General features: G+C 44.6%; 1 protein-coding gene across 1 annotated transcript in view; it reads right to left on the bottom strand.

The window, feature by feature from the left end:
• LOC125946986 (uncharacterized) overlaps nt 1-12,187 on the bottom strand; it is a 68,224-nt gene extending 56,037 nt beyond the window's left edge. The window contains exon 1 of the mRNA XM_049671265.1: nt 11,914-12,187. Coding sequence (XP_049527222.1) covers nt 11,914-12,064 — 151 coding nt within the window. The 5' untranslated portion in view covers nt 12,065-12,187. The remainder of the gene's footprint in view (nt 1-11,913) is intronic.
• Nucleotides 12,188-22,758: the final 10,571 nt, after the last annotated feature.

Below are 22,758 nucleotides of genomic sequence, written 5' to 3' on the forward strand. Positions count from 1 at the left end.
ATTGTGTACACAGAGCTGCAGAACACAAGAAAATCAGCAGGGTAAATCGATGCCTTGCTTAGAACCTGAAGTTGCTGTGTCACGAATCTGACCACTTGCACTTGCCACTCGTGCGGGAGAGGTGAAGACGACAGTTGCTCTAGGAATGCCACAACATGCTTCAGCAGAATCTCCAGTTGGAGTTCATTTTTTTTTGCAGAATTCATGACATCTTCCATGAAACCCAGAACTTTGTAAACTGCTCTCAAGTCGGAGAGTGTCACAGGAAGCAAAAACGAACCTAGGTTTTCTAACCTCATTTCACCAACGTACACTGCTAAGAAAGGTCGGAGGACACTGTCACTGCACAACGCACAACTCGGGCATCTTGGTCGCTGACGCTCAAGAAGAGTACTTTAAGTGGCCACCTTAGTCCAGAAATCAGTAACAGGGAGTCCACTCACTACTGTCAACAGGTCTTTGAATGAGGCGATGACATTCTTCTTTTCTTCCGCTTCGTGGGAATGCACTGATAATTGTATTGCTTCCTGTAACGCTTCGGTGTCCAGACGAGAGCAGTTTTCTTCTGGGCTCTCGCGTGTTGAAGTTTCTTGGCGAGACAAGTATACAGGGCAATTGGGAAAGATGCTTGGGATTGCAGCAGGCTTCAATCGCCTCAGCTTGCGGCGTAGTTCAATCACTTTCCCAGTCATACTGTCGGTGTAGCCTACGAAGTCACTTTCAAGGAAGTTGCGCTCACAGACCTGTAACAAAAGCACAAAAAACGCAGTATAAGACGAAACTGACACTTTACACAAGATTCCAGAGATCCACTTATACAGATAAGGCAGTGGATTTTGTTCTATTTCTCCGATTCATTACAGTAACCACGATTACACAGGTATCAACAACGCTCTCTTACCTAGTGGATCTGGCTTTGGGACATTAAACCGCAGATACTGTACCATTAACTATGCAAAACGTGGTGGAATAAAGAACATGTAGGAGCACCAGAAGCGCGCAGAACTGTTGTCAACGCCGTCCACGTTTTCCCCATCTTCGCACTGAACCAACCCAACCTAGACCAGATTAGAAGTGGACACTCGTGAAGCAGCGTCGGACATATGTGCCACCTTCTCGCCTCGCAACGTTTCTATAACTAAGTTTTTGTTTGAAGAAGTTACTTATGCGCGCAGTAAGCACAAATGTTACAACAGAAACTTATGTTTATAGAAACGTTGCGAGGCGAGAGGGTTGCAAAGACTTCTGACGCAGTTCGACAAATGCCCAGTTCTGATCTGGTCGAAAACCTCCGACCTGCCGCCAGAGGCACGGGCAAGTTACGTACGCCGCGTGCGTTCGGTACGAACGTGGGAAAAACACACACAGCATCGACAACAGTTCTGCGCGTTGCTGGTGCTGCTACAAACTAATTAGTGCTGCTAAGCCATTATTTGTTCTGCACTCAAAGCATGGCGGACGCTTCACATCGTACCATAACTATGCCGTCCACATAATCTGTTCGGTATAGACAGTTTTACTCGAGAATACATGGCGATAAATCGATTTCTGGTTAAGCAGAAGCGCAACTGAGGCTTGCAGTGCACTACACGCTTTACGGCATGAATACAGAACAAATGACACGAAAACACAGTGCGTCAGAGTCATTTGTTCCGTTTTTGCTCTATGAAGCACATAGCAGTGGGCATGGAAGTACTGCAGTGATGCAGCCGCCTCAATCGCCATTCTGCTTTATCGTGCAGGCTTTGATAACTGTTACCACGTGGATCCAGCAAAGCGGGCGCAGAAACCGAGCTACCGTCTCCTTGATGTGACGCCGTGTTCCCCCTTGGACTGCGAGCAACACCTTTTGCCTGTTGCGATGAGCCCGCTTCATTTCCTCACGAGTACCAGCCTGTACTCGCCGTAACCTGGTCTTCCACATCGTCGTATGCATCGCAAGAGGGCTTCTTAAGCAGCTGGCCTCCTCCGCCCCCGCTCAGTGGGCATGGACGTACTGCAGTGATGCAGCCGCCTCAATCGCCATTCTGCTTTATCTTGCAGATGGGTTCTTCTCCTTCGTTGAACTGTAAAAGATCTAGCAATCGTTTGCTAGTACTTCCATGCCCACAGCGTTATTCTCTCTTGGTTGCGAGTGTGTATATGTAACAAAGTTATTGTTTCTCGCCGGTGATGTGGAGTTAAACCCTGGGCCGCTAAAGGAGGAGCCAAGCAAAGAGCACAAAGAACTTCTTTCCTTGATAAAATCCCTTCACAAGAACGTTGATGCAAAGCACAATGAAGTTATGTCATCTCTGAACGCTGTCAAAGAAGCGCAGAACTCGCTTGAGGAAAAAATTTGCGACATTCATAACAGGCTTTCTCTGGTAGAAGACACTATGCACTTGACTGGAGAAAACGCGTGCTTGGGCGTGTCACCGCAACTGGCAACTTTAACCGAACGTCTTTGCGAGCTTGAAGATCCCTCTCGCCGAGATAATCTAATATTACATGGCATTGAAGACAGTGTTGCCGAAACATGGGCCCAGTGTGAAGAAAAGGTGTGTAAAATCCTTAATACAATGTTGAAGCTTAACCTGGGTCCTGATGACGAACGCATATCTCGTGCGCACAGGCTGGGGAAATTCACACCGGGAAAGTGCCAGCCTGTCAATCAAATTTGCGTCTTCCAAGCTACGTGAGGGCATTATGGCTGCAAGAGCCAAACTGAGGGCTTGTGACGTGTCGATTAATGAAGACTTCAGCAAAGCTACAAGTGTGCGCAAAAAGCTTTTTGAATATGGAAAAGCTAGTAAGGAGCAGTTCACGGTACGTTACAACAAATTATATATACACAAAAAGTGCTTTGTCTACTCGCGAGCAACCGATAGTATTTGTGAACTAGAATCTGGCAGTGCCGTAAGTTCAAACGATTTCTCGTCCGCTTCTACGTCTGCAGGTCGTGCCACTTACTTGTCCTAGCACAACAAACGTTTCGCCCCCTGTTCCACGAAGCATATCCTTGCTGCTTTCAAACGTGCGAAGCATAACCAATAAGCGAGACATGTTATCGGCTATCGTTGACTCATGCTCTGCTGACGTTGTGGCGCTTACAGAAACGTTTACAGCGAACTATTTGACAGCGATAAAAAATACAGTGTCTATCGATGTGATCATCGCACCGGAAAAGGGGGAGGTGTACTTATAGCAGTAGCCAATAACCTAGCGTCACATATGATACCAGTGAATTCTTCCTTTGAGCTTGTTTGTGCGAACATCCCTTTGCGTCATCAGAGTGCTCTTTTTGTGTGTGCTACAGGCCGCCCAACGTGACGCCTGATTTTTGTGAATTATTACATGACGCGTTGAACTCCTTAGTTGTACAATTCCCGCATGCTCCTTTGTTTCTGTTAGGAGACTTTAACTTCCCTAAAATTGCTTGGTCAGGTACCGGCCCTACAAACACTGAAATGACCATCGAGAATAAACTATTTGTTAATTTATGTTTAGATTTCAATTTCACTCAACTGGTCACCAAACCAACAAGAGTAGGCCTTACGTCTGCTAACGTGTTGGATTTGATTCTGACCACGACACCAAACTTAGTGCACTTACTGACTTATTTTCCTGGTCTTAGTGACCATTGCTGCCTTGAATTTACCTTGAACGTGGACATTTCACCCCGAACTACTATTACCAAAATTATAATAAACTACAAGAAAGGGGACTATGCAGCGATAAATAAGAAACTGGAACAGTTCATCGATAATTATATACCTGGCTTTTCTGACAGGTCACTCGAGCAGAATTGGAGCCTCTTTAGAGACGAAGTCGTTTCATTGATCGACAGGCACGTACCACAAGTTATATCCAAAAGCAGCGAGCGCCATGGTTTACAACAAACCTAAAAAGGCTTCTTAAGAAAAAGTGCCTCTTCCGTTCTGCAAAGCTCTGCAGCAGTGTTTTTCGTTGGCACGCTTATCGCGAAGCTCTTTCCGCATATCGCACTTCTATCCAAAACGCCAGGAGTGACTATCTCAACATTACGCTTCCCTCGCTGTTGTCTACTGACCCATCCAAGTTTTGTAAAAGCGTTGAACCAATGAAAGACACCGTAATAACACTTACTGATTCCGATGGGCGTGCACTGCGCAACGAGGAATGCTGTTCCGTTCTTCACAATGTTTTTCTGATTCAAGAGCAATTTCGGTGTCGCAGCTATGCGACAGCAGGTTTTTTCCAATGGATTTTCTCGTGATTGAATTTGAAGGAGTCATTAATTTAATCCGGAAACTTAAGCTGTCGTCTGCCTGCGGCACCGATGAGATAAACGCGAAATTTCTGAAAAACACTGAAGTGTACTCTTCTATAATTTTGTCACACATATTCATGCAGTCTCTTCAGTGCTCCACTTTGCCACCTGATTGGAAGGTGGGGAAGGTGATTCCCATCTTTAAATCCGGTAACCAACACTCTGCCTTAAACTACCGACCAATTTGGTTAACAAGTATCCCCTGTAAGATGCTTGAACATGTAATCTATTCTAACCTTATAACATTTCTTGAAACCAGCTCATTCTTCAGCAGGTTCCAACACGGCTTTCGTAAGCACCACTCGTGCGAAACTCAGCTTCTGTCTTTTACGCATGATGTCATCTTAGCGCTAGATAATAGAATTCCGGTTGATTGTATGTTTTTAGACTTCGCAAAAGCCTTTGATAAAGTGTCGCACCAACCATTACTACTTAAGCTCAGCACGCTAAACATCGACTCCAATATCCTCAAATGGATAGAATGCTTTCTGACCAACCGCACTCAGTACGTAACAGCTAATGATTGTTCCGCACATCCCTGCGCAGTTAAACCTGACGTTCCACAAGGATCAGTTTTAGGTCCTTTGCTCTTTTTAATATATATCAATGACCTTCCGCGTAACATCAAGTCATCCATAAAACTGTTTGCAGATGACTGTGTCCTGTACCGTAGAATAACTAACGAAAAAGATAACTACCTTCTTCAAGCCGACCTTAATCGAGTCTCTGACTGGTGTAGTACATCGCTAATGACTCTTAACGTAAATAAGTGTAAAAGTATGGCAATCTCGCGTCTTTCTAACACTTCTGAACCTTTTACCTACACCTTGAATGGAACTAAATTGGAGCAGGTTAGTACTTACAAATACCTTGGTGTTTACATATCCAATGATTTATCATGGCACTCTCACATTAACTACATTACTAACAATGCTTGTCGTACTCTTGGTTACCTTCGCCAAAACTTTCGCCAAGCGCCACCACACCTTAAACTACAGCTATATCAAACATTAATCCGTCCAAAGCTCAAGTACGCTTCAGCCGTATGGGATCCCACTCAATCAATGCTAATTGACACCTTAGAATCGGTCCAGAACCGTTCAGCTCGATTTATACTCAATAATTATGCTCGTACTGCCAGTGTCACCTTGATGAAATCCACTCTTCACCTTCCAGACCTGGTAATGAGAAGAAGGATTTCCCGTCTCTTGCTTTTTCATAAAATTTTTTTTCATAATCAAGTACTTCGACAGGAATTCACCTCAGAACCTGCCTACTTTTCATCACGTGTTGACCACCCAAATAAAGTAGCCGTTCCTTTGTGCCGCACTAATCTTTTTTTACATTCTTTTCTTCCGAAGACAAGTAGAGAATGGAATCACCTGCCCCCTCCATCGCTGCCACTGAGGACCAAGCATTGTTCAAGTTGGCAGTTACTGGTGTAGCTGTAAACTAATGTTGTTTTCCTGTGAATTCCTTTTATTGTTTTGTTTTTTATTTACATTGTACCCACCCCCTCTGTAACGCCCTCTGGGTCTTGAGGGTATACTAATAAATAATAAATAAAATAAATAAATAGCACGTAACGGTTGTAAGCATCATGTAATACAATCCGCCTTTTGCATTGCACTGCGGCGCCACTTTAGCGGGCTCCGCGAGAAACAATATGTACGGCATCGGGGCCCCACGGGATGCAGAGGCACGCTGCAAGAAGCGAGCTCAAATGGGTTTGTGCATTTGTCAGTCGTAATTTTCGTTTTGTGTGAGTGGCCGCTTGTTGTACAGGATGCCTAGGCCAGCAATGACAGCTGGTGCGACTTACAACCGCAAGTCGTCGAAATATGATGACGTGATTTCGTGCAGCTACACCGACAAAACCAGTCAACGTGCGATGTGCCTCTTAACGAATACATCGCACCGTAATGCGATTGACACAGCGCCTATGATGCTTGTCTTCCCGTTATTCATATTTATTCGTACCGAATATGAGTCCAAACTTGCTTCGAAATTTGAAATGCACGAGCGTGAGCACTCGCCCCCCGCCCACATCAAGTTTAAGCTGGGGTCGATTCCGCTCAGCGGGGGTTAGCCGTATCGTATATAGTAGCCGAGCTCATGCATTTGCCACTGCTAGATCTGCAGTGAACGTACGCTAGTAGGATGATAAAAACTGCTTTTACAGCTGAGTCTTGCCCACAGTGGCCATAACTCTTTGAAGGGGCGACATTGCGCCTAGAGTATTTATGCAATGCAAGAACGTCGCATTTGTTTACATCGTCACGCGTACGGCCACCGCTCGCTGTTCGCTTCAAGTACAGTAGAAACTGTGCACCGCTCACACGAAATAATGAGGAAATGTTCAAAGCATATATGAACACTTCTCATGCACATATCACAAGCGATCACACTGAGACGAGAAGGCATGAACGTCTCGGGCACATCGAAAACGGTGACAACGACCACCTAGCCGCACTGGCACGCGAAAATGCCGATGCCTGCCTTACTCGCGTGGCGGGCATCTGCACTGTTGGTGTTGTTGCTTACGATGCAGTATGGAAAGGGCCATGACTTGTTGCCTGTTTAGCATAAGAGGCAAACTGTTTTCGGTAACTACTAAATCTGGCAGCGTAAAAATACTCTCCGTAGTTGCACTTCGTACATGGAAGCGCCGGCGACTGCGACTGACAGCCTTCATTCAAGAACAGTGCCTGTACCACGGTATTTGCACTGCACCGTGTCGCCGCTTCCCGCACTCTGTGCGTGCATTGTACTGGTTCTGCATCGATGCATGCTGCATCGAAGTGGTTCACTTCAAGTCGGTAAGGTCAGTACGGAACTACGTAAGCAGTTTCCTTCGTCGTACTTGCTTATCCTATATTTCAGGTCCGCCGGTAGCGGACGAACTCGTAGGCTGTGTTAGGCCTAATGAAGCTGTCTTAACGAGATTGACACTGCCTCAAACTTGATGTGGAGGGCTGTAAAGGGCTTGAAATCGTGCATATCAGCGTCGGAAGCACGTTTCAACTAAATTTGAGCATGAATAAATACATACACGAGCGCATTTGCGGCGATATTCACGTTGTTGGTGCGATGTTCTCACTCGGCGGCCGCTCGCACGGCGATCAGCACACTGGTTTTGTCGGCGGCGTCGGCACAGAACGTTATCACACTACGATCCCTTGCTGTCGTCGGTCGCTTCTTCGTCATACTTGTATGACAATATAGGTCTCCCACTGGCATAATATCACAACTATAGCCGTCCGAGCGTTGGCGCCGGCGTGAGGTCAACTTCTGACTGACATCGGTGTCGTGTTGGCATATATTGTGATGTACCGGACGTTAACCGAATATCGCTGTGAAAAGCTGAAGTATCTACCGAAACACAACGCAAATACCGCGTCGTCGACCGGCCCAGTGCTGACAATAAAGAGTTCGCGTCCTCGACGACTATGCTGCATATGCGTGCGTCGTCACCTGCACGAACCACCGACGCCGCACAAAACGTTTCCGGTGCTCGCTGCTAGGGTACAGCGCATGCGCACCCGGGACATGCAAAAGGCGGATTGAGTTGGCCCTGTTCTTGCAAGAAGCATGCCTACCGGGAAGCCAGCGAAAACGTGTGCTTACCACAGTTTACTTCATAGGACATGCGTGCTGCACCGCCACTGTCGTCCGAAATCCACCACCACTTAGACTAGAAGGCCTGCGCAAGTCCTCTCTACAGCACTTACGTCACCACTGTGAGATCTCCGGGATTTCGGCGACAGTGGCAGTGCGCGTGTACAGGTTTCCGCTGGACTCCGCTCAAAATGCAGCGTGGACGAAGGCTGTGCCACGGGAAAACTTTCAAGATACGCTGTGTGCGACAGTCCCCATCGGCACAAAGTGCAAGCGCTGCTGTTGGCAGAGTAGAAGTTGCCCCCCCTCCCTCACGCACTGCCTTCGAGCTTTCCTCCTTTCGCGTGGGAGATTGAGTTGCCAGTTCCGTTTGCGCCCGGTTGCAGGATACACATTTTGTGCCGCAGCACAGCGCCACCCCCCCCCCCTTCGCTCCCTCCCATACCCGCACGGCCTTTCGCGCATTTGCTCTCCGCCGTGCATTCGCTCTCCGTGATAGCGCACGTCCCCCGCACGCTTTCACTTGCACATACAGCTCGCGCCGACGATTTTATCGCCCTTGGACTTTATACGGAACCTCGCGGCGACGCCGACGGCTGAAATCAGCTTGAACTGTGCATATAATTGCTATCGCAACAAAAAAAAGACACGTCTGATTCTTTTAACCCGCAAGAAATTTGAGTATTCGTCAACTTTATTTACGACGCAGACGTAACGGAGTTCTTAAACTAGAACACATTCAATTCTGCCAGTTCGAAAATCGCACATCAACGCATATAGATCACGCATATCGCGGAGTTGCTCACGAGCGTCTTGACAGAGCATGCCAAGATGTGGCTTTGCCACAGTGAAAGCACCCACAAGGTTAATATTTATGCACCTCAATTTTACGCAACTGCATGCCCAGTCACACGACTTCCATGCGCAGTGCGATTTCAGCGCTAAGCAACTCAGACATAAAATCAGCATCGAATTCACATTGTGTTTCTTTGTCCACGCTCTTTGTAGTGAACTGCGCTTCCGAGTCGGCGCTGTCCATGGAGTATCATCGTCTGTTGAGACGCCATTCTCGCCGGCTCCATCGCAGCCCCGTCATGGAACGCCGGCGAACAAACTGCACCTTCTTCACGATCACGGCCAGCAAAGTCTACGCGTCGCACACCGGCGCTCAGCGCCGTGTTAGCGACACGCACCTCACTTTTAATGATCATTTGAATTATCTTCGAAATAAATCAGATCTTCTTTCCTCCCGTCTCCTCCTCTTTCTCCGCATGCACTACTCGATGTCGTCATCTGCTCTCCGCCTTCTCTATAATCAGGTTCTGCTTCCGTCTCTTACATATGCATCTCCCGTTTGGTGGCCGCCATTTCCTACTTCACAGTTTAAGACAAAACTTCTATCTATTCAGCGCACCCTGCTATTAACACTCACCGGCGCATTCCGCACAACTAGAACGTCATCACTACAAGTCCTGGCAAATACTTTACCACTCCCAATAGAATTAACTCGTTTAAATGCTCAATTCTCACTCTTTACACTCAAAGCCATTACCTCCTATGGCCCTACCACCTACTACCCGCAGCAAATCCAATTCCCTCTTAATCCCTGGGACATTCACCCCAGCCGGAAACACCGCTTCCTTTTTCGTCGCCTCCACATTGATGAGGTGCCCACTGTCACATCCCTCCCAGTCTACCATCTTTACACGGATGGATCGTTCACGCCACGTTCCTCTGGTTCGGCTTTTCTCCTTCTTAACGCTCACGGACGGCTTACCAAAGTTGGCAGATACAAAATCATTGGCGCCACAAGTTCTTATTTAACGGAAACGATTGCACTTCTGGAAGCTCTCGCATACATCCGCTCTCTGTCAAACAATACTCCGGTTCATATATACTCTGACTGTTTATCGCTATTGACCGCCTTATCATCTCTCACTACCACTAATCTGCATGTCTTTCACATCAAACAACACCTGTTATCAATTGGTGCGCTCCGTCCCGTCGCTCTCTTTCACGTCCCCGCGCATTGTGGAGTTGAAGGAAACGAATTAGCCGACCTCTTTGCGAATTCTGCCGCTTCGCGGGGTCTGTCCCGGTTCGTCCTCGCCTCCCCGACCACCATCAAATCTTCAAATGCGCACTTCCTCCTATGCGCAGTGGAACGTGGCGTGGACGCGTGACAACACGGACACGGAACTCTTTCGGTGGATTCCCAACATAAACAATATACCTGTCTTTTTCCCACCTCCAAAACCACTTGCACACTTTATTACCGCACATGGCAGGATGCCTTTTTACTATTTCCGCTTCAACCTCTCCCCTCATAGCAATTGTGCGTGTGGGTTGCCATGCACCGACGTGCAACACTTTTTCAATGAATGTCCTCTTACCCATCATCTCGCCCGCCTGTTAAAGGACAACTCTCAAAAGAGAATAACAACTAATCATTATAATGCTTTGCTCAATAATAGGCGGAAGAGAGCTTTACTCATTCAATTGTACCACCTCATAGCCTCATTCACATTCCCAGCAACTGCGTAATTTAACCATGTTCAAGCGCGTGCCCCCCCCCCCTTTTTTTTTACTCACTTTCAGCTTTCGTTTCCTGCTGTCCTTTGTTATGCCAACAAAGGTGGAGCTTGCCTCCGGGGACAGTTGGGACGGAATGTCTGGTCCATACCATTATCATCATCACTCACTCTCACCTTTTTTTTTTTGTTCATGACTCCTTCTTTGAGCCTAAAAGTCATCCCTGAACTAGCCTTCCAGGCCGTCCGTCATTGGTGTCATTGGGTCCTGCTCGATGTCACGGGCCCGGACTGGCGGTACTGCTGATGCCTCTTGGACGCCTTCTTCATGCACGCCAACTGTGCTGTCTGGACTATTGCTGCTGGTGTTCGCTCTAATTTTTTTTTCTTTTCTTTCCTTATTCTTTCCTTTTTCTTTCTTTCTTTTTCTTTCCCTTGCTGTTCGATCTATGTCATTCCTTTGTCTATCTAGTTCTACATTTCTTTTTCCCCTTTTCTTACTCTATGTATGTATGTCTGTGAACTACGTGTGTTTCAAATAAACAGCTGAGACGCGACATGCCATGCCATGGGAGACACTTAGCTTCCACCTTGTTACAGGATCTGGCCGAATATCTTCTCTGCTTTTGGGTCGGCTCACCCTCGGCATTCTTAAAAATTTTTTTTTTTCCAATTGGCTTTTCCTTAAATTACTTTTTGGGTTATACCCTTATTCATTTTTGTTTGATTGGTTTAAGCCTGCGATACGTTTGTGGTGCGGGCTACCCTCATTTTCATTTAGGTTGTTTTCACTGTTCCGAGGGACCCAAAAACAAGCCGTGTTAGCGCTACGTCGTCGCCAGTGCTTTCGTTGTCCACGACGGGCACCGAAAAGCTACCAGAGGTCATCGAGTGCGTCATTCTCTGCAGCATATCCCAAAGATTCCGTTAGCGCTACATCATCGCCAGTGCTTTCGTTGTCCACGACGGGCACCGAAAAGCGCCCAGAGGTCATCGAGTGCATCGTTCTCCGAGGCATATCCCAAAATACTGTTGACACTATGTCATCGCCAGTGCTGTTGTTGTCCCCGACGGGGTCTTCGCCGAAAAGAAAAGCGCCCAGAGGTCGAGTGCGTCGCTCTTTGGAACCACCGGACTCCGAATCCATCGGATCCGCCACAGGAAGCACGTCGGGGTTGATTGGTGCAGGCACTGCATCAACCGCGCCATCCGATGTGCGTGGGCCGTCTTTTGACACAAGAGTCACTTCAGCTGAAGGGTTCTCGGTCATTCCAACAACGCGGCCTGCGTCTGAGGCCGGCTTCACGCTGCACTCCTGGGAGTGAGGCACGTCAACTTCCGTCTCTTCCCATCCTACGTTGGGATTGACACCATCTTTGGTTTCGCGTATTTCCGCGGCGGTTCCGTCGTCCTACGTGGACGTAGTGGAATCCCTTGGAAACAGCAGGGAGTCCAGTTTGTCGGGTCCCACACCTCCACCGTCCACTTCTCTGAAGAACTGCTCGATTTGCTTGGGTGACACTGACCGATGAAGTGAGGATCGCAACTCGAGGGCCAGAAAGTGCCACAGCGGCCACTGGCTGCGGTTGTCGCGATTGCCCCGTGAGACGGCGTTCTCTTGCATGGAGTGAACCCCGGCAGACGCGTATCGACGGTGCAGTTGGTGCAAGAAGAGCCGCTCTTCGTCGGACCACGACAAAAAGAAGTACCGGCTGCCACCGGCACAGGGAGCCTCAAGCGGGGAACGTTCTATTTACAGGTCGCTATGCTTTCTTGCAACACCAGAGCAGCAGCAAAGCAGCGGACAAAAAAACTGTGCAGCTCCACCGAGAGCTTGCAGTCTCACCGAATGCACAAAACAACGAGGTAATGACGGGCAAGGAGCTGGTGTTCGAATGCCAGCGGTTGCTCGACTGTCTCCGCCGCGGCCTCTTGTGTATTCATCTTTGCCTCTGCCTCCTCTCCCAGCAGCTGTAGCAGTGCCTCTTTCGTGTCCACAAGGAAACTACGGACGTGCGAGCCACGAGCTCGGTCGTGCTTGACTAGCGCGTGCTGGCTAGCACGGGAGCTGCGTCTTCGGCGTTCATCGTTGCCTAGGTGCGCATGCTGCGTCGCATCAAGTAATGTACTAGAATGGGGGAGTGGGTCCAGCGGACGCCTTGGCAAGCGCCGAGGGTGAAGCAAAAAAGTTGAAATTGCAGCGGCGCTGCCGTCGTCTTATTCTGAAGCTCGGGCAAATAAACGTTGGCTCCGGCTGTTTCGGCAGCGCCCATTGGCTACTGCGAGCTCACGGGCTCAGTAGCTGTCTGCTTGACGCACCGTCGTTGTGTCGTTTGCATTTTTTGCCGCCGCTCTTTTTCCATTTTATTTACAATAAGATCGGTGGGGAGTATATCAGTGTTGCCGCCACCGAGTATCTAAACTAGGTTCAGCAGAGTGAAGCGCCTGTCAAAGCTCCATGCAGCTGTGGCAGGGTCTCCGACGCGACAAGCGTCCGGCCGGCGCGCGGGGCCGTTCAATCAGAACAAAGCGACAGTGGCGCCACCAACTTTTAAATTAAAAAAGCCTCAGCGGGGAGCCTGCGTTAGACCCACTCCCCCAATCTAGTACACCCTACATCAAGTAAACAATGCAAAAGCGAACGGACATTCGTGATATCACTTTCTCCACCTTCTAAAAACATACGTCACGACTCGAACGTGAGAAAAGTGACGCGCGTACCCAAAGCAAAGACAGGTGGTTAGTACCATACAGGTGCACACAAATTATCTCTTGTAGTCACTAAGACATACCCTACCTACGCTGTTAAATAAATTAGGGAAACAAAATGTTATCGTAAGTACCTTGATTGCATGGATAAGAAATCAGAGCGCATTTTTGTAAACTGGACTGAATGCTCAATAAGAATGGAAAAAAGTAATTTCTATTTGACATTTTTTACTGTATGTAATATTCGTTTGCACTCAGTGTTTCATAATCCACTGTATAATAATATGGTGCATCCTAGACATGTTGACTGTTCTGCTTATTTTTGAAATTTGATAGAAATCTTTTGGGATGTATAATACAATATGCATCTTAGCTTTGTTGTTCACTCCGCATAATTGATTTTATTATAAAAGCTATATAATTATCTGAAAAGATGAATATTTCTTTACATGTTCAGTTTTTGTTCTGCTCACTGTAATTGTACATCATAACAGATGAGTGTTTGATACGTTGAACGTATGCTGATAGGAGACTTACTGCTGCCATGTGAGGGCCTTCAGGCACTTTCAAGCTGTATGTCGCAGCTTTTCGCCTGGGGGTCCCCCAACAAAGTTTGTTGGAAATAAGTAATTTTCATTGTCATAGTGAGTGACGTTTGACACCGTGCGATTTCTTAGCAGCCGCCCAGCTTACACAGATGTCCATTTCCAGCGCAGTAGCGCTGCCTTCAGGAGCATCAACGCTGAGCGCATCTGCATGCAAACCAAGGAGTGGAGGTGCCCGCTATTGTTTACCAGCAGGGTTAAAGCCAGCGCTTGCCTCGACTTCACCTCTGAAAGAGTGCCACGCAGGCTGCAGTCCGCGCACACCTGAAGTGCTTTTGTTGTGCGAATGTAAACGCTAGGGTAATTGTAACATGAAAGGTCATTGCTTCTTGCTAAAATATTATGTTGGGCTGAGTATCGATATCAAGAACTCATGTGTTACACACTAAGAAAAAAAAAGAGTATCCCTTATTCTTTTCGCAGAGTCTGCATATATGACACACTTTGGGGGAGACACCCGAACTCTCTTTCGCCAGAAAGTCCCACGACTATCTGTGATGTATACAAGGTGGTTACTTAACTCCTCACACAATAGTCATGCACACTCTTTTCTAGTAGTCTTCTTGACCCTTTCAAGAGGGTTGCAAGACTACAGCTGAGGGAGTCTGTTAACTCTTCTAGATGAGTCAGACGACTGAAGATAAAGGGTCACATGACTACTCCTGAGGGAGTGTTAACTATTCTAGATGAGTCAGACGACTCAAGATAAAGGGTCACATGACCACTGCTGAAGGAGTCAGGTAACTATTCTTGATGAGTCTGATGACTCCATTAGTGTGTCGCGTTACCCCTAGTGCGTGGTGCAGGACTCTTGCACAGAGTAAACTAACTAATCCATTTAAGTCATTCGACTCTTGGCTGGCAGTGTCAAGCCGCTTTTCAAAATGAGTCAAAAGATTTTGCTGACAGTGCAAAGTTACTATTGTGAAAAGACAAGATAGAATAATAACGAATCCATAGCTAATCTTCTAAGAAGCATGTGGCAAGTTAGCAACAAAAAGTGAATATTTCAACACTTTGTTATTGTCTTCTGGAAGTGTCAAATGTATCAGTCAGCAGAGAATCACCATGTACACAAGACACTTCTCTTTACTATTAAACTGGAATCAATGGCTAACCAAGCAAAGCAGTTTTAAAGAAACACCCAATATGCATCTTGCAGCTGCATGTCACTCTGTACTGCACTGCAATGTCACTCTGAACCATATTGACACCCCGAAATAGTAAATCACTCCTGCAAAAGTTCAAGTCACCCCAACACAAGTCATAAGGTTATAATATGTCAAAAGTTTCTTAAGCTAAACCTATTTCACTGTTCTCACATGCATATTTTAATTTAGAACTTAATTTAACCTCCTATGCAAATAAAGTACACAAATATAACGAAGGGCTACACCGATGCAAAAAGGAGAACCAGATAATGAAGTGCAATAACAAGAATATTCCAACTTAAATTACATAATCTATGCATTACAAAATGCAGACAGCAACTGGTTAGCAATCGATAATCCAATTTAACAGTAAAAACAGCTCTTACCTTATGGTACTCTTGTTGGCACTTTTCCCACACAAGTCATGCATGTTTCTTAGCTTGAGTTGAAAATTGATCTGAAAAACACCATATTAAAAAGTTGTGCATCAATTTTATTCTTTAATACAATCTGCAACAGTGCATAAAAACTTAATAACTGACAAAATTACAAAAAAACATACAGCAATATTTAAGCTAAACATTTTATTTAAGTTGACATAAACATGTTTTTTCAGGACCAAGTTTTTTAAGACACCAACAATTTCACTGATTGCAATAAGCACTAATACAAGACTAACCATAAGCAAACACGCTGGCAAAATATGTAGCACAGGTAGCTGTATTTTATTACGACAATGATAGCGCATGAATGACGAGGACAAGGAAGGAAGCAGACCAGGCGATAACTGTACCCAGCTACACACATGCAGCTGTAACAATACAATACACATGCTGCATGAAGAGCCAAAAGACACAGAAAGCAGAGACGTGAAGAAGGCTTCTTCTACTCATCACAAGCCACCCTGTAAGAGCAGATTAGGTACCGGCTGTAATCTACCCTCAGTAAATGCATTAAGTTACATTAGGTGCCACCTTTGCATGTCACGCATATAAAGTTCTTGTGATTTTTCTTGTTCTGATTTTTAACTTAGAAAGCATGACTAAGTTACGTAAAGCCTCCCTATGGCTTGGCACATACAGAAAAAAGGGGTTTCTATGAACACTGGAGGTCACAGAAGGTTGACTGACACATAACACTAATTTTTAATTCTGTTGTCTTTGTGATTATTTACCACAGTAGTCTTTTGCACAGGTGCCCACAAAATAACTTGGAACACCGGACCGGTGGCCACTCGTTGGCGAAGCATGCCGGTGAAAAAGTAGTGCCAGGGTCTGCGCATACGCGGTCTCCCTAGCAAGCTCGCCTCACTCCCCAGTGCATCTAAGTAAGTGTTGTCTTGCTCCAAAAGAATAGCACTGGGTGCCTCTTAGCGTTGTCACAGGAGGGCTGTGCGGATATGGTCTCTAAATTGCTGTGTGCACGCGATGAAGCATAAGCGCTCGTGCGTGCATGCTAATGTGCATCGCCGCCTTTTAAAGTGAAAGGCTTAACTGGCTCATTAGTTGCGGAATGTGACCATTGTGGACAACACTTGCGGCAGCAAAAATCAGAAAGCGGCGTACTACAGCTCTACCATTCAATAAAGCATGTAAAAGTGCATTAATCACCAAGTAGCTATAAGTAATTAACAGTAATTCAAGAGTCACAAAGGCTAATTAAACGTAATTAGGGTAATTAACCCGACCAATACATGGACATCATACGACACCTTTATTAAAGCATGCTAAAGTGAATTGCTAAGTAACTAAGAGTAATTACAAATAATTAAAAGTAATGAGGGGTTGCGAACAGTAATAGAGACTACTTAACATTAATTCGAGACTCCGTGATAAGACTGGTCAACGCCAAAGTAAGACTAAGACTTCCAAATAGTGTAGTACATACTAATTAGGATCAAGACTCCGTAACAGCAAGAAAATAATTATATCGAATTATAACCAATTAATAGTTATTTCATTGCTTAACCAAAAGCAACCAATTGCAAATGAAATGACGTCAACGCATTAAAGCTTTCGCCGTCAAAGCCGTCTTAGCAATCGATATCGGAACTCACTGCATGTTTTTTTTTTCATACGCATTTAACTCACACAGCTGAACACCCCCTTGATCGGCAACGTATCACCACACTGAACAAAAAATTGAATGTTTGCGCCAACCAACGCAGACATGCGATCAAATGTTAAGTATACTCCCTACTAAAAGCGCAGCGAAGCGGCCAGATTTCGTAAATAAGTATAGCACACTATGTTCATTGTGACTGCGAAGCATTAAGAGACCTTTATTATAGTGCTGCATGCATAAAATTAATTCCTATGCATGAAATTGGCGTGTTTGAATATGCCGTCTGATGTCATTTTGGAAGCTGTTATTACTGCATGCAGTCATCCTTGTCAAAGGAGCCGTCATGTTACAGTCGAAGGTCTGATCTTATTCCCAAGTAGTAAATACATCTTGGGATATAATTGAACCACGACTAAAATACTTCGTGCAACACGATAATCAGGTTGAAAAAGTGCGCTCTAGTGCTATTATAGGCGAGCCGTGGCGCTCGCCCACATGAAAGAATAGCTATGAATTCATAGTTTCTTTAGGTGAAATAATTACCTCAGATACGCAAGACATTAGGTATAATTAAAAGTAAAGCATGGTGAACTCACTGGTCAGCACTCAGTCATAAACGCTGATGGATGCCATCCCCGGAAGCTATCCAGAAAGCACGACTATCTCTTAAAATAAATGCAGATTCTGACGAGAATACGTCATAAGGATTACGCGTGCGTTTAGAGATTACGCTGTGTAGCACGTGAGCACACTGTCGCCTAGATGCCCCGATTTCCCCCCCCCCCTCCTCCCAGATGTGTTGTCGCAGCGCTAAGAGGGACAAACTGCAAGTTTTTTGACGTAAGGCAACGTTTATCCAGATGCACTAGGGAGCGAGGCTTGCTTTATAGGCATGCTGCGCACGCGCCAAGCCATGGTTATATTTTTCCGCGGGTGTGCTCCGTCGACGTGCGACCACCGGTCCGGTGTTCAGAGTTATTTTGTGGGCACCTGTACAGTGAAACATCCACAGAATGCACAGTACACAGCCAAGTGTGAATATCTGTTTTTGATTTCTACCTTTCTATGGTGCCCCCTTAAGGTAACATTGGTGCGAAGGCTGGTCTACTCAACATATGCGTTACAACACAACAGGAGCAGATAAGCCATATTAATGGTGTGTGAAATAAAACATTTTCTGTGCTGAACTTTCCACTACCGAGCGCTCCTATCTAGAGTGACTTTTTGCTTTGTTGTGTACTCTAGCAAATATGCTACGCAGTTCATTTGATGCCGAAAGCAACTCTCACACCATAGGGGCATGTCACATTTTTTTAAATTGTATACAAACTTTTGAATATATGGCTTGTTATCTTTAACTTTAGCCACTTTGCTACTTTTTTGCAGGTGCAGACAGGCCATTGCACCAATGCTAAGCTAAGAAAACACCAGAGCAAGGTAGAAAGAACAGATATTCATAACTTGGGTGCCTCCTGTGCAATGGGTGAATATGTTGCAATGTACGACAAAACGAGTTGGTAGATAAACATAACATCAAACATAAGAAAATTAAACGTGAAGCCTGCGATATTAGTAACCGGAAAAGTTATGTGTAAATTAACTTTCGTGACTCACAGTGATGAAGAAACAGTTTTTAGAATATGTGTCGAGGCAACCTACATCACTCAACCTACAACAAAATAAAAACAAGCAAGATCAGAAGAACTTTGCACTTGCAACATAAAAATAAGACACCTCACATAACTGATTTATGTATTTACTGATGATAAATTACATCTGGCGCATAATCTGCTCTTAAAAGATGACACACGACGAGTAAAAGCCTAGAGTGGCCATTACGTTTTATCTGTGGTGTTCAGCTGTTCTGAGCACATGCACATATGGTACAGCTGCGTGGATGTAGCTGGGCACAGTTCTGAGTCAACGCCAATCCTGTTATGATCTTACACTATCATCGTTATAATTTATAACAACAAATAGCCTAACTATCTGGTCTATCAGCTGTATTTTAAACAAGACATACCGACAGATTTCACTGTACATTGCTAAGGAGACGAGTACATCATTTCAGATTACAAGAAACAGTTGTGGGGCAGAACAAATGCTGAAGACAAAAAATCTACGAATGACTAGTACCTGTATAATTAAATACAATGTACTAGCTCTTTCTGCAATGAATCACCAAGAATCATAGGCTGAAAAATAATTGCCAAATATTTACAAAATTGAAGAGATTACAAGTGTGTGATAACTGCCAGTCTTCTTAAACAAGATCACAATAATTAAAGTAGAATAATTTCAGCAAGTAAACAACTTCAGCAGAATGCTGACATTGTACTATTGAGGCTAGTCAGCACTGAACGTATGGTAGTTTGTAAGAGAACTCAGACCGGCAGTCCTGAAATATTTGTTGCCATACTTGGTGGAGCATGCTTTGCTGTTTCAGATATTACTTTGCCACAAAGCCTTTTGTAAGCCCTGTAGCACAATTCTATGTGGAACAGAAATCCTATTCTCTCATTGCTTTTGGGGATGTGTTTCTCAGAACTGGCACTAGTCTATTTCTTACAAAGCAACAATTCTTGAGTACTGCAATTCTAATGCCTGCCACTGCTATAAATTTTTGTTAGCAAAAATTGCCACACTGTCTTGAAGCAGTTATGTTCAATAATTAGAGGCAGTCACCGCTGAAACACTCAGAACAAAACACGAAACAAGGATATGGATTCAACATGTAAATGTTGAACAAATTGATAGTCTTATCTGCGTTCCAGGGCACTTTCTTCCCCCTGTTAGGGCACATTCATAAAATTTTTAGTATTGCACTTCTGGAGAATGCAGGAAAACTCAGTGCAACAGCAGCCCAAGGGAAGACAGCCCAGAGTCGCTTAGACAAGTGCCTTCAACTTTGTGTCGCTATTTTATAGGTGACTATAGCAAGGGACACAGTTTTGTTTATTAAATCTTGTTTTCAAGGGAGATGCTACTCGAAATGCTTTCTTTATTTTTTTGCACTAGAGGTTTGATAATTAAGCCAATTAGGGAGTTCTTCAAACCGATTTCGTATATGTTATTTTCGTTTAGCAGCTACATTTCTTCAGTTATGACCCAAACAATGGCACAATATAAGTGATCTTTGCGGGCACTTTCTTCTGTATTAAATTTTCACAAAAAGCATTGTGCTGTAGCTAACTTAGCTCTTTGTAGATGGCAAAGTGCCGATATCTATCCAAATAACATGTAAGCTCAGTAAACTCTAATAATTTTTTCACAGTCCCCCACGAGAATAACCTTGTGCACTTACAATTGTCCGATAATAACGAAATTTGGCATACATACTCTTCAAGATATGTAGAATGCTAATATCTAATTGAAATTACAATGCAATGCATAGGATGGATAACCGGTGGACCATTAGATTAACAAATTGGATACCAAGAGAAGGGAAGCGCACTCGAGGACGGCAAAAAAATAGGTGTAGCGATGAAGTTAGGAAATTTGCAGGCGCAACTTGGAATCAGCTAGCACAAGACGGGGGTAATTGCAGATCACAAGGAGAGGCCTTCTTCCTGCAGTGGACATAAATATAGGCCCATGATGAATTTTTTGCATAGTTTCAGTACTTTTACATGTTGTTTGGGTAGATATCGGCACTTTGCGGTCTACAATGAGCTGAATAAGATACAGCACGATGATTCTTGTGAAACTGTTACATACAATAAAGTGCCCGCAGATACTTTGCCACTGTGTAGGACATAACTAAATATTTATAGCACCTACACAAAAACCACTGACATATTTAAAATGAATGAATGAATTCTTTATTAAGAAAAGGGAGGACCGAAGGTCGCTGGTGGGGGAGGAGGGACATACGAGGAGAGGTAGACACCCACTAAATCGCGCGAGCCAGGCCGCTAGCAACGCCGAAGTGGGCTAATTTTACCAGGTGATCGGGGTTTTCGAGAATGTCGTTCTGTAAAGCTTCAATGTGGCAATGCTGAAAGATATTGCTGTCGTCTCGATACATATTTAACATGGGACAGTGTAAAATGAGATGCTGCAAGTTGGCTTCGCATACGGAGTGGCAGAAGGTGCATATTGGGGGGGCAGAGGCGTCAATGCCTTTTTTTGGTCAGCCACTGTCTGCCATTTGTGAATTCTGTCAGGGGTAGTAGCTGTGTTGGCAAGTATTTTATTGATAAATATTTCCTGGGATCTGCTGAGGGCGAGGTCCTTAAACATGTGAGGAGGAGTGAGATGTTTGAGTCTCTCCCTGTTAGCGTACTTGAGGAGCTAAAATATACATAAAAACTCTATGCAGCAGTTTTTTTTTTCAAATCTCTCGCAGAAATAATTTTAAAAATTTGTTTCGGGGACATTTCCCCTTAATAAGTGGCTGCCAATGTATTCAACCGAAGCGTTAGACAATGCCTTTAGGCAGACCGTAGGGAGTTTTAGAAATAGCACACCAAAGCGTCTGCCTACAAAGCCCAATGCCATACTTGCATTCCTTTCTTTCTTGCATTCTGTTCTATGCCACCATTTTCATCCCTTAACATTGAGTGCGCAAAAGCTTAAACACACCATTAATATATAGAATTTTTAGCCTGTAAAGAAATGGTGTGCAATGGGTGCCATCAACTGTGTTGACAATAAACAAATTTTTGTTCTCACATTAATGAAACCAGTCATATAAAATATATCACAAATTTGGAAATGAATGTAGAAAGAACCTTGCTGATTGTCATATTAATGTCACGAACAAGATGTTTTGATGGTTATGGTTCTTAGTTTAATTCACTTCCCTCTAGTGCATGGACTCTGGCTTAGAATCCTCAATGTAGACTAACCCAGGCATGGAAGGCAATATTTAAATCTTAAATAATGACATACATCCCGCCACCACCTGTCGGTGCTATGTCATCAGAAGAAGCGTGTATCTATGGACATATAGTCTGTAAAATAATTTTTACATGAGCTGTACCATTACTCTTGCATTCATAAATTCTGAAAATTAGGAAATATATTTGTCATTTAAAGCACTGCTGTAAACCTTCATGTTCGAGAAATGCAATACTCATAAGGTGTAACACAACCAATGTGTGCATGAAACATACAATACCATTGGCATTCGTAAGTGTCGCAAACCCATTTGCCATGCTGACGAATGCCAAGGATGTCATGGATTTCATGCTTCAAACGTCCACCAGTGCCACTGGTATCTTGCACTGAAAGGAAGTTACATCACTCATGATGGGCAGCCAGGTTTCCATACTCTAATACTGTTTTCTTTTTCACGCTCCCATGTTCTTTCCTTGTTCAAAAATAATAGGCACTTAAAATAAGTGCTCTATGTTGCTCTTCAATTTATCCTGCCATAGAGCCCTAGTGAAGTTAAATTTTTTTAACATTCTACAGCGCTGCAGATTAATAAATGAACAAAACATGACGTAAGTCAGCATTTAAGCCTTATGCATTACAAGAGTTAAGAACCTATCAATTACCTACACAAGTACAAAAAAACTACAAGAAACTGGGCATAAATACAGGTATAATAGCAGGAGATGCTAAGAATTCTAAGAGAAAGGAAATATTAAAAAGTGGGTACTAAAAACACATAAATTATAACAGGAGTATTTGCTAAGAATCCTAAGGAGCAAATAGAATGTCAAGCCGAGGGAACACTCCACGCCAATATTTGCTCATGGTTCGATAAGTGGTCACAGTTGGCAATGCTGTTTGGATAGATGGCAGCCGAGGTACAGCTGCGAAATATGTGAAACATGTAG

Source organism: Dermacentor silvarum, chromosome 7, assembly GCF_013339745.2.
Source record: "Dermacentor silvarum isolate Dsil-2018 chromosome 7, BIME_Dsil_1.4, whole genome shotgun sequence".
In the NCBI taxonomy this organism is placed as follows: Eukaryota; Metazoa; Arthropoda; class Arachnida; order Ixodida; family Ixodidae; genus Dermacentor; species Dermacentor silvarum.